At 34.1% G+C, this 18,116-nt stretch overlaps 1 protein-coding gene across 8 annotated transcripts in view; it reads right to left on the bottom strand.

Annotated features, from left to right (window-relative positions):
- The window catches only part of sd (TEA domain transcription factor 1 homolog scalloped), a 105,985-nt gene that overhangs the window by 14,342 nt on the left and 73,527 nt on the right, over window positions 1–18,116 (bottom strand). For 4 of the 8 annotated variants that reach the window (XM_088201665.1, XM_088201667.1, XM_088201666.1 and 1 more), the window contains exon 4: window positions 4,637–4,930. In XM_088201665.1, the coding sequence (XP_088057791.1) occupies window positions 4,637–4,922 (286 nt within the window). In that variant the 5' untranslated portion in view covers window positions 4,923–4,930. The remainder of the gene's footprint in view (window positions 1–4,636; window positions 4,931–18,116) is intronic. The other 4 variants (XM_088201671.1, XM_088201673.1, XM_088201670.1 and 1 more) reach the window with 1 other exon arrangement.

Raw genomic sequence — 18,116 nt, 5'->3', positions numbered from 1 at the left:
TACAACTGCACAATAATAACTCAGATATAGGAGTAATTTTTGAATTTTTTAGTTTTTTCTTCATTACCTTGTTTGTTGATTATTAGTAGTTAAAAAATGATGAAATAAATTACGCAAAACAAAAAAGGAATAAAAATGCCGAAGAAAGAAATGTATAATATATTTATTTCAATCAATCAATCTTTTAGCGAGAACCGTTGTAAGAAGGGTTGAGGACATTGTGAGTAACATCAATAGCCAATTAAATATCAATGGAAATATAAGTGTATTTTTTTTTCAGTTTCACCCAGTGGTTCCCAAACTTTTTTCACTCTCATTGCTCTTGCTAAATCCAGGTTTGCATTCAAAATATTCTAAAGTGAAATCTCAAATTTTTTTAGAATTGTAATTTGTTCCAAATATTTTTCAAATGTGTTTGAACCTGTACCGAAACGAAATAAACAGATTTTTTTTCTGTCTAGGTTTGGTTTCAATTTTGACAAAAATAACGGTTTTTATAAATTCTCCGGTTTCCGGATCGAAGTTCTGCTAAAAACCCTCGACATTATTTTTTAGTAAAAAAAATTGAGCTATGCGGCCTTATTAACCGATTAGTTAGCAAACTAGTACGCTTTTTACTCTTAAGTAAATTATCTCAAATTTGGAAAAGATAGTATATAAATTCTATTCGATTCTAAATATTATAGTCGCAATAAAGACTTATCATTCTAAGTTAAATATGTATATACATATGTAATCGAAATCTGATTAAATAGGTCTTCTAAGCAAGTAATTTTGATATATATACACAATATTTGTGTATATGTGAATTGTACCAGCTCCTCGTAGCTATCACTGAAAACATCGTTGCGTTTTTTTTATCAAAATATATAGGCCATTGTATAGGTCATGATGGCTTCGAGAGATACGTTAACTATGTATTAGAAAAATGGGATATTATAATCTATTCTCACGTACTGTATACTAGCAATCTAGTTTTAGTGCGACAGAACTCTCAATTTTATTCGCTACTCTAAATCCGAAGGGGGCGACACCCAATTACTTTGTATAGTGCACCACGGTTTCAATATGTTTATTCCAACATTTCTAAGAATTTTCAAATATCAAATTCCTTCGTTGTGTCGTGGGCGGAGTCACCCCGCCGCGGATAAAGTCTTTCTTAGAAGTACTTGTCTCTTTGTAGCGGAGGGATTTGCCCTTGATTATACGTGTAAAAATACGTTTAATTTGTTATAATTCTGGGACGGGGTCGGGGGTGGGTTTGTGTAACGGAACATCCGTCGGGCGGGCGGGTGACAGGGCACGGGCGGCTCCGGGCAGCAGCGAGCTTTTAATTAAACGGGGTGAGCGAGCCGTTCGCTCGAATTACGCATATTATCTACCGCCTCCATCTGGCGGTAATAAAGTGAATGTTGTGTCGGACGCGGGGGCACTCGCCATACCCTAGCACAGTCGAGCGAGACCGGTGGCACGCGGGCTCAAGAAGGTAAAACGCGTCATGGAATCAATTTAATCTTTAGTTATAAACTTCGAAAGCCTTTTACAGACTATCCGTCTTAGAACGAAAGCCTTTTATAGACTATTTATCTTAAAACGCCGCAGTAGAAGTTGTTTTCTTTTGATGTTCAATATATGTATATCTAAGTACATATATCCAGGCGTTGATCGATTCGAGAGATACAAACTTAGATATACAAATAGCAATTAAACGCTACGGATGTTTCATAAATTAAAGCCGTCTTCGTGTCAAAATCAAAGGTGCGCTCGATGTCGGTCGGCATTCGGGAAATGTACGAAACGAGATTAAATAGCAAAACGAAGAGACCCTCGAAAAGGTCGTCGGCGAGAGGAAAATTTTTGCGGGAAGAGTAGGGCCGGGTTGACAGCCGCACAAAGAAAAAGAGGCCCCGGGATAACTCATTTACGCCCTTGCATTTAAACGGAAGGTCGCTGCGGTTTTCCGCCTCGTCCCGCTGCGGAAATCTTCGCAGGATGTTCAAATTCTTTCAAAGACGCGCGCACGCTGAGTTTTATTAAGATTTTATTCGAAAGGCGGCCAACCGTACGCTTCTTTGAACCCTTATATAAAGTATTATATAATTTGACAAATAAATATACCATGTCTACAAGTTTCACAACGATGCAACACAGCATCTCGAACAATAACAATGGGTGTTGACATCTACTGTGATGTTCGCGGAATATCTGCGACACATCGCAAAGGAACAATGGAGAACAATAGCAATTATCGAATCGGCATGTTTTTCGGTTTTAAAGAAGTTAAGCTTCTTGTTTTGCGAAGGTTCGCAATTTTTTATAATTATCTTTAACGATTGCTAGCGTTCCTTCAGGATTCTAAAATATATAATGTTAACTATCGATATTTTACAATGTTGCATTGGCGAGATAGTGTAAAATTTATTAGATAACGTCTTTTTGACAGCATGGAGTCGTGCGGTATCGCTGTGTTAACGATATCTTTTATAAAAAGCACAATCGTCATCTGCAGTGATTGTTTCTGAAACTTAATCCATTAAACATTAAGTATGGTACATATTTCGTAATAAAAAGGGTTTCTGATCAGTTTTTTTAAGCGAAACGTCTCGTTTTCGTCTAAGAGTTTGTGCAGTACCCACACTCCTTTCCAAAGCTATTTTATATTCTTTAAATGCCGATGCACTGTTGATTTAGAACAGAATTTTCCAGTCTAGAGTACAAGAAATATAATTTGATCATATATTTGTTATGTTTAAGTTTGTAAGGGGCCCAATAAATTATAATTGTCAATGAAACATACTTTAGACAGCGGAAAATAACGGATTTTTTTCTCTTTTACGATAAGTTCAAAAGTCGACTTGAAATATCCACAATTGTGACTTAGTGTGCTTCAGTCCAATTGCGGGTACTGAAGATAAACGTTAAGACGACAAGCAAATTAGCGTATTTCTTTTTGTGTTCGTGTATTTTAACCCTTCAGCATTTCATAAGAAGGCATTAGAATGATGATTATGTGCGCTTTCAAGAGCTACTTATACAACATAAAATGATTGCTAGTAAAAACCTCAGGTTATTCTTCAACTTAAATCTGAAATCATCAAAAGCTTCACGAACAAATATAGCGTGGCTGATGTTGAAGGACATGACATTGATTCTGAAGGATTGATTCTTTTCGAAAGTTTAATTTCTGTTAAAAATACATTATTTCTTGCGACACAATTGCAGCAAGTTTCATCAAACTATGTGCACTGGAAATGGCAACAAATATTCTTAGTGTAGAAGAAAAAAAACTCGAAAAAGTGCCTCTATCAAATTCTTTCATAACCGAATCCGTGAAAGATTTTATGATTTGTACAGAGATGATAACAAGAAAATGACGTAAAATATTTCTTAACTAGACATAATTTAGATACAGAAGATATTGACGTATGTGTATTATCAGTGAAAATATATTTCTACTAGAGAAAACACAATTTATCTGACAGGTGTTAGTGAAATTATACGCTGCTCTAAACTGTTGTTGAGGGCAAAATTATCCGAACGTACATGTACAGAATCATCCGCGCAGTGAATAAATACAATTTCACTGATATTGACCAGTGAAATTATAAATTAATATTTCGATACGTTTTAGTGAAATTATATTACATGCACAAAAAGTGACTGTTTAGTGCGAATTAAGCCTTAGTTTTTTAAAAACGATAAAGGTAACTGTAACAGTCAACGGCGAGCATTATAGGCGCATGATAAATGATTATTTTTTGGTAAGAAATAGAAGATATTGATGTGTGAGACATGCGATTCCAACAAGACGGCGCAACTTGCCACGCATCGGGTGCAACGTTGGATATTTTGCGTGAAAAGATCATATACTATATTTGCGTTAACACGGTCAGTTAGAGAGCTATACATTTTATCATTATTCGTAATTGAAAAAAAGATAGAACGTTTGGGCTTACGTTTACGATTTTACTCTAAAGCACACGATACGGATATACGTTCAATATATTTATCATTACTCCGATTGATTTATAAATATAAAAAAATATATTAATGATTTTAATTTCTATAAATTTGTTCAAAATATAAACAAGAGTAATGATAAGTATATTGAACGTGTCGTGTGCTTTAGAACTTATCATTTCTTTCTCAATTATGAATAATGATGAAATGAATAGCTCTCGAACTGACTGTGTTAACACAAATAAGGTATAGGTCACAATATTTGATGTTTTCACGGCCTTCAAGATCATGTGATTTAACGCCGTTGGATTTTTTGTGGGGTTGCACTAAGAGTCCTGTCTACGCCGTCAAACCCGAAACGCTGGAGCACATAAAAACCAACATCCGCCAAATAATAACCGAGATATCGCCCGAAATATATGAAAAAGGCATGAAAAGGTTTTTTTTTAAAAAGTTCAGAAACTGAAGTTGGATCACATTTATATAATGTTGTATATTGTTTCGAATATCACTTGGTGTTATTAGCGATTATTTATATATTTTACTGAGGGTTGAGAGTGTTTAAAGAAGAGAGATACAATAACGGTATCCCTCGACTTAAACATAGAAAAATCTTATAAATCATACAAGGAGCACACTCGCGTTAAGGGACGAAAAATAAGTTTTGTCAACTCACCATACATCTTTCCCTCGTCGGAGAGGATGATCTTCCGCCGGCCGCATGGTGGGTATATCGCGAGCGCCTCCTGGAAGCTCTGCTCGATGTCGGGACTCCAGACGCCCTCCGCGTCCGCCGCCGATAGGTCCTTCTCGTCATCGCTGGCGTCGCCTACGTCGAGGTGCTTGTCGGCCGCGGGCTGGGGTCCCGGCTGCGGCCCTCCCGGGCCCGTCTCGGGCGCTCCGGCCGCGCCCCACGGCGACGCCACGCTGCCTACTCCGCCGCCCGCTGCAACCATATACATCCGACCGACTGACTTTTAATATGGAGGCTTGCTCAAGGAACCGCCGGCTAAGACCGACAGATACTAGATGACCGTCCGTTCTTTCCGATCGAACGAATGCATTTGCGACACACCGATTCGTAAAATTACATAAAATAAGACAATGCGTTCGTCGTCATAGTTTTGAGAATTGCGGACCGAAAGCGAGCGGAAGTTGAGAGATTCGGCGAATTCGATCGAGATGCGCACATGGCTGTGAGTATGAAAAAATTGAGTCACGTTATTCAGTAACTTATACACGTATGTACATTATCAACACGTGTTAGGATTATTTGGGTTTGATACGTTTCACCGGTTGTATAATATAATACCAATGACCAGCTGTAGTACAAACGACTCGCTGGTCGTAAGTACTACCTCATCAGAATACGAACATCAATGTTGCTAATTGACTACATAAACTTTTTCACACGCTCCTCGTGATCTTTTACAAACAAAGCTTTCAAAAGATCCATGCGACAATTAATAACGTTAACGTACACTTCTCGATTCTATTCCATCCACTGAAAGAACTCTATCCAGTCAGTAAACGCAATCACGCTCGACACACACCGGTTAATAAATCATACCGTAATTGACCCTCCTGTTTGTACATAGTACTACAAACACACAAAACGCGCCTTTTTCATTCTCGCTCTTCCGAGAACGGCAATTTGCACACGAGCGCATAATTAATCAGAAACACAAATATAGCGGCGTCGTGATATAAAAAAAATGTATGTTCCGCGAGTTCATGACATAATGGAGGTAGTTTAACTGACCGTTTACTTGTAACGATTTTAAAACAAAACGTTAAGTTGGTGCGTTTGTTTTACAATTTTCAACCCCCACACTCCATCCCCGTCGCAAGAGGAGTTATTCACCGTTGGCGTAATGCTTTAAGCGCGGCCCATTGGAGCGCAACCGTGAGCGCTTTATAAAATTCTCCATTTTGATGTTTTCATATTATAAATCTTTCATACCTGCATATTTCTTGTAAATATGAGACATAGCCGACATTCCGGCTCGGGACCCCCAGCGCTCCACCCCATACGCTCCTGTGGGGTTCTTCCGCGCGCCCCCGTGAACCTCGCTACTAGGTACTTACAATATTTTTACGCGCTTACTTTGGTCATTGATTGGGAATGCTTTTGAGTTTTTTTTACGTTTGTGAACAAATACATTTTTCCATATATAAAGTCTAAAGAATTTTGTATTCAAAGATAAACTCTGTATATAAGTCAAATTTTAACAAAAATGCCATGAAAATATACAAGCGGCAAATACAGTGAAGTTATATTTTCACTAGCATATTAGTGAATTCATATTCGAATACATTTTCACCGGTAATTTATTTATTTATTATGACTAAAACTAGGCGGCACACTGATGTAAAAACGGTGGAGGATGGCGCATTTTTTGGCGGACCTCGACGGGAACTTGACGTACGGTGGTGCTTCATCTGCGACCACTCATATATGTAAACCATATATCATTCATTCAATAAAATAATACTGCAGCGGCCTAATCTGTGTGTAATTGCCAAACATATATATTTCTACTACTGATAGGCGCCGGTGAAATTGTATGCTGATGAATCTTAAAAACCCAACTTGACCTAATGAAAGTTTTCAAACGAACTATAGTTTTTTTTGTTCTAAACAATGTATAATATGGCACATTGAAAATTCAATACCATGAAATATTTCTTATTCTTAGAACGGATATAAATATAGTTTTATAAGGTGCTTGTCCTTTTATACACGCTCGTGCGTTGCTCACTAATTTGCCTAGAGCAATCTAACTATTGAATGAATTATCCACAAATATAATAGTTGTAAAAAAACATATAGGGACATCTGATTCTCCCATTGTACAAACAACAGACGTCCCTGAAAAGCCTCTTGAGCACACAAATTTTGGCGCCGTTCGCATCCTTGGTACTATATTAATGATCGCGCTACGTGCTCCCTGGAATGCGGCATTTAATATCGGGAGAGCACTTTATGGGTGTAAATGTGGGGCGCGGACGGGACACACGACCGGGAGAAGAGTAGACCCTCCAGACTAGAACCAAGGGGGAGTACTAGCTAATTTATATAACCGTTATAGGCGCTTCCTGCTCGCAAATTATTATTCATAATCTATTATTATCGTTTATATACGCGACAGGCGTCACACACGTGTGCGCCAACCCCAAAACGAAGCAAAATTATATAATATCACACAATAGTTTTGTAACCTGTCGCAGCCGCGGTGACTTTGGAAATTCCCTACGCGTGTTTGTCGTCGGCCGATAATTAAAGTGAAATATTGTATTAGGCGTGTGTGTGTAAATATCGTGATATGGAATAATGAAAAATAATTTATGGCGTTCGGGGACGAAGCGGAGGTGGCTAATTACGTCCTCAAAACGCCGCTCTAGGCGTATTTATAAATCCCCGCGGGTGAAGTGGAATAAATTTGCATTTTCCACCACGTAGAACGTAAACTAACGACCGATCGCGTAGTTTTGTTTTCGGTGTCTCAGTTATGTGCGACTTGTCACGCGAGGGTTGGTGGTGGTTGTTTGCTTGACGTTTTGGCACCATTACTAATCCATCATCCGAAGCATACTAAGAAACTAGTCGACCAATTCAAATTCTAAAACCATTCATCTGTGACGAGAGATAAATGTTACTCAACTTTTTCAATCAAAGCCTACATATTATTTACCTGCGAGGGGGGGGTTCATAATAAATTATACGTCTTATAAAATAATATGACTTAATCGATTATAAAAAATCACATACAAAAACATGAACTGAAAGTAAAGATAAAAAATAGACTATAATCGTCCGAAGACAACAGGAAGTGGGCGGATCTCTTGTTAGTTTTTTTATGTCTTTAATACATTGAAATTTATACAAAAAAACATCACATATGTATGTATGTATACCCATAATATTATATTTTATCAAATTAAGTAATGATTGTAATAACATTTACATAATGTATTTATATTTATCGTTAATATGAGCATAGATTGTAGAATAAAATTATACAGAGGTTTAGAATTTGTATAGCAAGTGTTGGTAATTCGGTGACACACTAAAACAAAGTTCTACTATATTTCCTATTGTCAAATTGAAGAAGTGCTTTCCCAAGTACACGCGTCGACGCGACTCGAGGGAATCATATCCTAGCATAGCATGTAAAATAAAAATATATAAAATTGATATTTCCCTTTGTCAGGTATATGAGAATCTTTTTTAAATGAAGATTAAAAAAGCATGCTCGAGTGTACTGCGCCCTATGTGATTATACAAGGCGCACAGTGGCCTCAAGTTCCGCAATTGATGCCCAATACATTTGAGGCTTTATTGCAGATGTTTACGATATGCTAATGGACTCTGTAGACCTCTTTAAACAGGACACCTAAAACGGTTACCACTTTTCTGCGATGAAGCACATTGTCCAGTTTATAGAAAGATATTTTTTATCTATGAGGACAATTTAAATGAGCAATAATTCTTCCATAAAACGAATTGTTTGTGCATTACTGTTGATCAGAACAGTAAACACTACATGAATAACTCTCTGTAAAAAATCTGAGATTTATCTTAACTCTTTGGATGCTAAACAACGATATATCGTTGTTCGTCATTATATAAAATAAATGCTAACAAGGATCGCCGTTGATGTCATAATGCTCAAAAAAGTAAATTAATTTGTTAAGTTGTTACCCCCGTTAGTATATGACAATGGCATGAAACAATTTTTGAATAAATTTGATTATAATAATGTACAAGAAGAACCGATGTATATTTGGAATAAAAATTAAAAACACCGTAGCATCCAAAGCGTTAAATAAATGTGTTTAAAAATTTAATCATTTTATGGGAAAACCCAAGACGACAATTTTTTAAATAATTAAGGCATGACAAACTTCATCAAAAGGCTTTTCAAAATCAGTGTTGATGACATCTACTTGATTGCAAATATCGAAATTTTTCGTCAGAAAATGGGAAAAATAGAGCACATTCATTTATACTGTTCTCGATACACGAAAACCGTGCTGTTAATCAATCAAGCATCCTTTGATATAGTTTAAACTTTAAAGCATACTCATAGGTGTTGTGTTTTCACCACATGCATGTCAAATAGGGTTCTCAATTATTCGAATATTGAATAAAAAATGGATAAGTATTCGAATATATTCGTATTTTTTCCCTCGGTTTTAAGCGATATTAATGTATTCAACCAATCAGTGCAAAAAATCAATTAATTGCATGTTAATAAGTTAATACTTTAATTAATCATTAATTACTTTCATAATCGATTAACTTTTTGAATTTCATAAAATATTCATAACATACTGTTGTGCGAATTACTATCAGCGAGGGCGGCAAAAATGCTTAATTTATTGTTACATAATTTTGAATCAAGGACGTTATTTCAGCTTTTTCAAATCCCCAGAATAATGATCAGTTGCGATTGAATTATTTCATCAAAATTGATGGAACATTTTGAATACATAATTTAATCGAATTTATTGTATATATGTATATACAATGGATAATAATGGTTAGTACGAATTTTATATACATACATAAAGATCCGTATTGGCGTTTGTTTTGTGTGGATTTGCATATAGATTAAATAAATAGAAAAAAAAATAATCGCGAACAAATTATTGAATCGATGAAATAAATCTTTGCATCTTGAAACAAACAAATCAGAAACATAACACGAACTTTAAAAAAATTTGCGACGTACCATTTTTAACATTTTGTTTAGTTCAACGAACGAATTCCGTGAATTTCGGTCATAGTAGATACAACCGATAAACATTCTATTCATAAATGTTTTTCAAAGGCGTAAAAAGATTTTTTTGTGTTGAGAGAAAGCGTCTCATTATCTCGCATTTTGAAACAAAATAAAAGTACATAAAGGACCATGGATTTTGGAGCGGCACTAGTCATATTAGTATGTACTATAATACATAATATACTGTGAGAGAAAACGACAACATGTGTTTCAAGTATACAAATTCATTTTAAGATTTTTTCAAATTTAATTTAATATGGTTTAATACAAATTAGTATAGTTGAAAATCGGGCGAATAATTCGAAAATTTGATTGAGAACTCTGATGTTGAGGTACAGTGGAAGATCTCGACATGCATTAAATTTAAAATAGTACGTTTTTAAATATTCTATATATGTCTGTGCTGTAAATGATTGAAGTTGTGTAAAAACCGGATAGTTTTAAATTTTATGCATATCGAGTTGTCAACTTATTCACAATAACGTACAAAATACGTTTTAAAGTGTAAAATCATAAAATTTTACTTTTTGGCGCTACGAATATACATATATTTTATATCAAATAAATTAAATGATTATTTTTTATATAAATATCCGTAATGAAAATTTTGCATCCTATATTAAGATTCGTTTTACAAGGAATTTTATGTATTTCGACGCAACGTAACATAAATAACGAAAAAAGTAAATAAATAAGTGAACGACTAAAATCTAAATTGTTCTTCAAAAGTTTTTGCTGCAAATTTGCCGACAGGCTCATCTCAATAAAAGGAAATGTTTTTAAAATAACACTAACCCTTTATGGTTGAAAAATAACAGTCCTATATTATTTAAATAAATACACTGTTCCATAAAACGAATTGTTTGTGCATTTATGTAAGGTAAATCTTTTCGATGCAGAAAGTTATTCATAAGGTGTTTACTATTCTGACCAATACTAGCTCGCACCTAATCAATGGAACAATTATTTAATATATTGTTCATTTAAATTGTCCTCTTATTTTTTCATCAAACTACAGATATTTTTTTATTAGTTTTCTATACATGTTATATCTATATGTACATACAATATACCCCCACTTCATTTCGACAATCAAAATAGCACGACAAGAATCAAAGGTGCTCTCGTGTGTTGCGGGGTGATTAACCCCCAAACAATGACACGCATATGCCATCGAATTATTTACGCAACGACGAGTATGCACCCCGTGGGGTCCCACCCTTTTACGCGTTTCATAACTTGCAATGTTCGCGCGACGATACGCCATAGTTTAGCAGCCGGCACGCGCCAGTGTCTAATCCCATTCGATAAATTAGGGACCGTAAATCAATTGCAACTAAATTTAAATTCACTTCGAACTTCATAAACACACTAGGAAAACACTCGCATGTGCAGACAAACTAAATCCATATATAAACAGTTGCACTTGTGACAAGAAACGAATATAACACAACAGCGATATTTTTTCAGGTGTCACAATAAAGACCTTGGATCGATTTCGCGCGTTGTGAAATCGGACTAGGAAGTAGGCACTCAACACGTGTGTAGTGCAACGTTACTAAATAATTAAATAATAACGAAGGTAAAAAACGATATGAATGAGAGAAACTCGGTCGACCTATTGCTCGTTTTTCTTGCGATTAATCATCGCGATCGCTAATTAAATTAATTTAAATCGAAAATACTTTGAGAAGCGTCGCGCGTAACGACGCGCGCGCACTTTCATCTGCAATAAACCGACAGTCGCATGCGTCATACGCGAGTTTGCGAAAAAAGACCGAAACAATCCAGGGGTAGTCAAGTGCGTGGTCAATGAATATAGTTGTTTGTTTATTTTATAAATGTGATGATTATTAAATAGATCTCAATGCAATAATAACGACCAATTGTTCTATTGTTCGCCCGATTTGAGTCATAATAACGTGATCCATATTGTGCGTATGCAATAAAAAAAATAAGAAAGCGAAATATTATGAAATAGTATATGAATATAGATGCTCTTATTCTATAATATAATTAAAAGCTTTAGTTCAATCCCTTTCTTTTATTGAAAGCTATATTATCAAAAGTCAAAAATCTTCATGTAGTTATTCCTAAAAGAAAATCTAGAAAAAATAGTCTCGAATCTATCCCGAAAATATTTATTAAAATGTCATTTCAGTAAAATCATAACGGAATACATTTTCACCAGTAGATATATATTTTTACCAGTAAAAATATAAATTATTTGGTGCTAGTACAATTATATTATTTGAAGATATACATATTTACATATTTATTTACATTCTATGTATAAATGTTGCAGTGAATAAGTGTTGCAAAATACATTTTCACCAGTAGATATATATTTCTACTAGCGAAAATATAATTCAACTGATGGGTGCTAATATGCTGCTTTAAAATAATGTCTATGAAGATCAATTTGATAGTTGCGAAACGTCCGTTTGTTGTTCAAACCCAAACCTAACCTAATGAAAATTCTAAAAGTAATTATAGTTTTAGAACTTTCATTAGATCAAGTCCAAAATACAAATTAAGCTAACTCATCTCTCATATGAAAATAAGCGGAAGAATAAGTACAGATAGACATCGCATCTCACATATTGCTCCATAGTTTGTCTGCATTTCGATATTACACTATGTTTTAAAAATATTATAGCTATCTTTACCGATATTACTATGGACTTATAATATGAGAGGGCTAATCAAAGTAGATCTAAACCGAATTTTGTGTCAATAGGAGAGCGCAAAAACAATTATCACTTCTCAGAAGACTAAATTCACGTCAAAAGCAATAAAATCGTGTCGGCGCCGTTGCAGTGGGAACGCTCGGTAACGAGCGTTCCCACTGCGACGGCGCCGACACGATTTTATTGCTTTTGGCGTGGATTTTTGACTTCTGAGAAGGGATAATTGTTTTTTGCGCTCTCCTATTGGGCAAAATTCGGTTGAGATGTGCTTTATTTGATTCTCACTCATATAAAAGTCTTAATATAAACGCTTGATTTTATTGCTTTTGACCTGATCTGAAAATTTAGTATATGGCAATAACACGTCTAATTATCAAGTAAATTTTAATCATTTTTAATGTCTAAATAAAATATTTGGCATAAAATATGATTTCAAAAATATGTAGCAACGGTGGCTAATTTTAATATTTATTTGTAGCATTAAAGGGTTAACTCGTACCTATTATTATTTATTCAACATTGCGATGCTAAAAAATAGATAAAATGCCATTTTTGTATTGAGGGCTGATAAAAGCATATTCAAACTGAATTTTGGTCAATAGGAGGGCGCAAACACAATTATCACTTCTCAGTAGTCAAAAATTCACGTCAAAAGCAATAAAATCGTCCCACTGCGACGGCGACTTTTGAGGTGGATTTTTGACTTCTGAGAAGGGATAATTATTTTTTCGCTCTCCTATTGGACTAAATTCGGTTTAAATGTACTTTATTCGATTCTCACTCGTATTATTGTTATAAAAAGTGTTTATATAAACGCTTGATAATCGAGCGTTTTTACAGCGATGGCACGATTTTATTGTTTTTGACCAGGACTATATGTCAACACTGAGCAGCAAAGAAAACACGACTAATAATCAGGTAAATATTATGAGTAGATATTTTTAATAATTTTTTATATGATAAAAATATGATTTCAGAAAATGTCGCAACAGTGGCTAATTTTTTATGTATTTGTAGCACAGAAAAAGTTAGCTCGTACCTATTACTATTTATTCAATAAATTATATTATGATGTTAAAAAATATATAAAATCCTATTTTGTCATGAGGCCCGGAATCATTGTTTTACCAGGGCCCAGGTTCGCTCTCGGCGGCCCTGCCTATGTATATCAAATTATTATGTGTATGTTTGCATGAGTACTTTTATTCCATGCGGGCGACTTATTGTTGGTGGTTTAACAGTAGCAGATTCACAATATATGTATATTCTTCATACAAATTTATTTCAATTCTAATTTATGTGACGTCTCTTCAATATCTGTTTTTTTTGGATGTAAATCAAAGTTTATACAATAAAATATATATAATACTAAAACGAGGGCGACCGCAAAAAGTTTTGTGGTCGACTGGTCGATCGGAATTAATAAATTTATCGAAACTTTAGACGACGAAGCTTTGAAATTTAACCAGAAAGCTTATTATTAATATTACTGTAAATTGATATAATGCTAGGATGAGTAATTATGTCGTATTTTTAATTTGTATTTCATCAGCTTGACCACGCCCGCTACCAGAAGTGGCCGAGCGAAAGATACAATCGCGGAGAGCGTCGCCAATTTATGCCAATTTCACACAATTGCAAATTGAGTCTAGCGCACAACGCGGTACGAAGTGGCGTAGGAGGAAGAAAACACACCAACATAAAACAGACGCATAGACTTCTTATTAGCAGCGCGGACAAAGCGACAATAGACTGAACAATCGAGCCGAACGCGTGCACTTGACACAACAATCGACACCGCAAAAGAGATGCGACCAAATTAGAATAATCGTATTGTTTGCTCTCTACAACGACCAAGTGACGCAACGATTGGTTGCACCTTCGGAATGACAAGTTCGGACCGACGCCGCTAGATGGCAGCGTGCGCTACGATAGATCATTTTATTACAGTAACATAAATATGCACAAGAAAAAAATACACACAGCTGAATGAATATAATAATATCGCACCTAGCCACTCGTTTAGTTCATAAGGAATTGAGAGAGCTCGGCACGGTACACTGTGTGGCAATTTTTAATTAGTTGTGTTATAATTATGGAAATTATTGACGAGTTATTAATAGTAAGAACAGCGACGAATCGTTATATTTAGAGTTCACGGTCAAAACTCTCATGTGTCGAAACGTTTGAACTTTTTTTATGAAGGAAAAACTCGAATAGTTTGCTTATGTCACACAAAAAGTATATTTAGTAACAATCTAGTAAAGCCCCAATTATACTATAGGAAAAATAATATCAAATTATACATATATAAGTAACATGACATACATATATATTTAGTGAACTACTGGAAAGTTTGATATATGTATATATTTGCCATAAATAAATGTGTTTTTATCACATTTAATTCTGTTGATTTCATGATGAAAAATTATTGTATATGTGAAAGAATTAGGTAACTTAGGTAGTTTATATTACCGAATAAATATGATAATATTTGAGGCTATGTCATAAATTCCCTTAGTAAAGATATCGAAGTATGGTCTTTATATACGCATGTAAAGGTCACGCGCTCGGTTGTTTGTGTTTGTACTTAGCGCTGTAATAATATGAATTTAAAATTGAACTGCGAGTTTTAGAAAAAAATAGAGTTTTAAACGTGTACATAATTGTTACATATCAAATATGCAAAATTATTGTATATACATATATATGGGAGTCTCCTGTGTTATGAAAGCATTATCTGGAAAATATAGTCGTCAGGATTACAGCACGATAGAACAACGGTATAGACAATGAGTAATACCCGGAATACTGAGTTTAACCCTTCATGTGCCACGGACGCTATAGGAAGCTCTATCGAGTCGTGATCGTATTGCCACGGCCTTCCTACGAAGCTCTCACAAAAACTCTCATTTATTCTTTGAAATGATATTACAAGACTGTTTAGGTATATAGAGCCATCTATGGAGCATTCATAAAATGGCTAAAATTACATGTTTAACTATTCAACGTCAACAAGCAACTTGCACCTTTGTAATTTTTAATAACAATTGATAATTAGTACATAGCTTTACTAAAATAAGTTTTGTTTAAGGCTAAAACGTAGTAGAGCAAGTAAAAGCTGTCCTCCGGGTTGCACCTTTGTAATATGCTACTTCTCGCCCGTGAAATGCAAAGAATTGCCGAAAATATTTTTTATTATTGTTATATTGCTGAATTATATTTTATAAAAAATATATATTTTTTTATTTTTCATAAAAATGTTAGTTTGCTAATAAAACAAAAATTAATTCAATATTGTTTTGTTGTGACAACCCTAGTACTTCGATTCTTAACAGCTGCAAATAGTGGTAAAATGCACCGGAAACAGTACACGGAGGCTCCTTTTCGCTTAAAAGCGTCCTTGACAAGACTTAATATTTTATTTTTAATTCTAAAAATATCTGGCACTGTGATCGTGTGCTACGAAATTTAACGCGGCACATAAAGGGTTAAAACTATACGTTTTCAATTTATATAGTCTGGGAGATCGGAATTAGTAATTATTATATAATTATAAATTCGATAGATCATCACAGATTAGTTTTTCCTATATTTTTCTAATCTCACTGATAAATAATTCAAGTCGAGCTGAGATTGCAATACCAGGGCAAAAATCGACCTTCAGTACTACCGGTATTACAAAATGAAATACCGGTAGTACCGATTTTTTTCCTAACTCAAACTACAAAAACGACGATTCCCATATTGCTTAAAACCAGAAGTGAATAATAAAATAATGCTCATTGTAATGGTAGTGTTATCGGCGTAGAATATTCATGTAAAAATTATTATGCAGTATTTATAATATTTACATAAACATTAATAGCTAAAATTGAATTTATGTTACTATTAACACGAGTAGAAATATATTTTTCGAAAAATTTTTTTTTTTAGATATTCTAAAATAAATTTACAATAATTAAAATAAGATAATATAAAATAATAGAATTTTTTAAATATGTCGCATTCTAAACAGATTTAAAAAATTCTCGTTCTTTTGGAAAATCGTAACTGGCAATAAACAATAAGTAATATAGGAATTTCATTGGAATAAATTGGCGAGTGGTGTTTTGGCTCCTGGTATACAATTTAGGGGGCATCCAGAAGCGGTCAAGCAAAGACGACGATTTTCTAGACTTATTGTTCTAAAGGAAGAAAGATTTGACTTCCGTATTTTCCATATTTCGTCCCATAAACAATACAATAAAGGATCAGAGTATAAAGTATTTTTAGAAGTATAGTAGACCCCCCCCCCCCCGATTTAAATTCAGTGTAAAATGCACTAAAATGAGTAATTTTAATTTCAGAAATAAAATATTTTAAATTTTAATTTTCATTATATGATATATTTTCAGCTTTACGAGAAAATAAAAAATAAAACATACAGTAAATATATACAGTAGACCCCCCAATAACACGGTAAATTGTGGACGTGCTATTTGGATGCCTTATAACATAGTTTCTTAACCTTTTTACATCCACGGACCACCAAAAAAATCAAAAATTTTGCGGACCATCAACATTAAAATAAAATAATAAATATTTATATAATTGATTTTTTATTCAAAACAATTAATTTTGGAACACAGTATGCTGATATAACCATATTTAAGTATATTAAACTAGTCAGTAACAAGAAATATAATTTAAAAATCCATAAAATACAGCATAAAATTCGAAAATAAAAATCTTCGCGGACCACCGGTTAAGAAACTAAGCCTTATAAGGCGAGTAATATACTTATAAGGCGAGAAGTCATTAATAATTTTAATTACAATACCGCAAAACCTTCTATGACAACTTGAAAATTAAGCTGCAGCTATTTTTTTTAAATAATTAAGACTTCAGACATAATTTACAACACAAAACAAGTTATTTAAATCTATCATATAACAAAATTATTGAGTTGTGTAGACAGAATTCTTATCAAATATATGTAGTATACCACAATTTAAAATCATCTGTATTTTTAACATTTCAATCATCATCTCCACAAAATTATAGAATATACCCTTCAGTTGTCACGCAATAATATCTCGAAATAATTGAAAATGACGATCATTGATTGCTTTCCTTGAAGAGTGATGCAAATTCATCAACATTCCGATATGCTTACAAATGCAAGTTTCCGAAACCTTTTCCTCGATACAGCTTTACAGCGCAATGTACATATAATTGATTGTACATGTATGTTTAAATCATCGTGACGCATTGTGGTGGTTTAGGTCAAAAAGGGCAGTTTTAAATAAATATATATCGGGTTAATGATGCATTATATGGAATTAAAACTAGGTTACTTTTAAGCGCATCACCAATTTGTATATCAGTCAATTATAAACGTATCTATAAATAAATGATCATCGTTATAAAATGATTATATTTAGTTCATCAAATATAAAATTTTTCCGTCGATTCGAAGCGAAACAGAAAATGCGGACAGTCAAGCTGACCTTCCAACTCTGATAATGACCGAGAAGTGTTTACCTTTTTCCCTTATCAGACGTGAGAGATAAGGCGTCGAGATTTATGCCATTTTGGATGAGACGTTTGAATTTTCCGGCTATTAGAGTGCAAACAAACAACTAGGATAGCTGTTCATATTTCTTATTTATGTTTCACCTTAGATATGCGA

Source organism: Plectrocnemia conspersa, unplaced genomic scaffold (genome assembly GCF_051122295.1).
Source record: "Plectrocnemia conspersa isolate PC_06_02 unplaced genomic scaffold, ASM5112229v1 ptg000013l, whole genome shotgun sequence".
Classification (NCBI taxonomy): domain Eukaryota; kingdom Metazoa; phylum Arthropoda; class Insecta; order Trichoptera; family Polycentropodidae; genus Plectrocnemia; species Plectrocnemia conspersa.
Note: the sequence above shows the minus strand (reverse complement) of the source record. Positions and strands in the feature narration are given on the sequence as shown.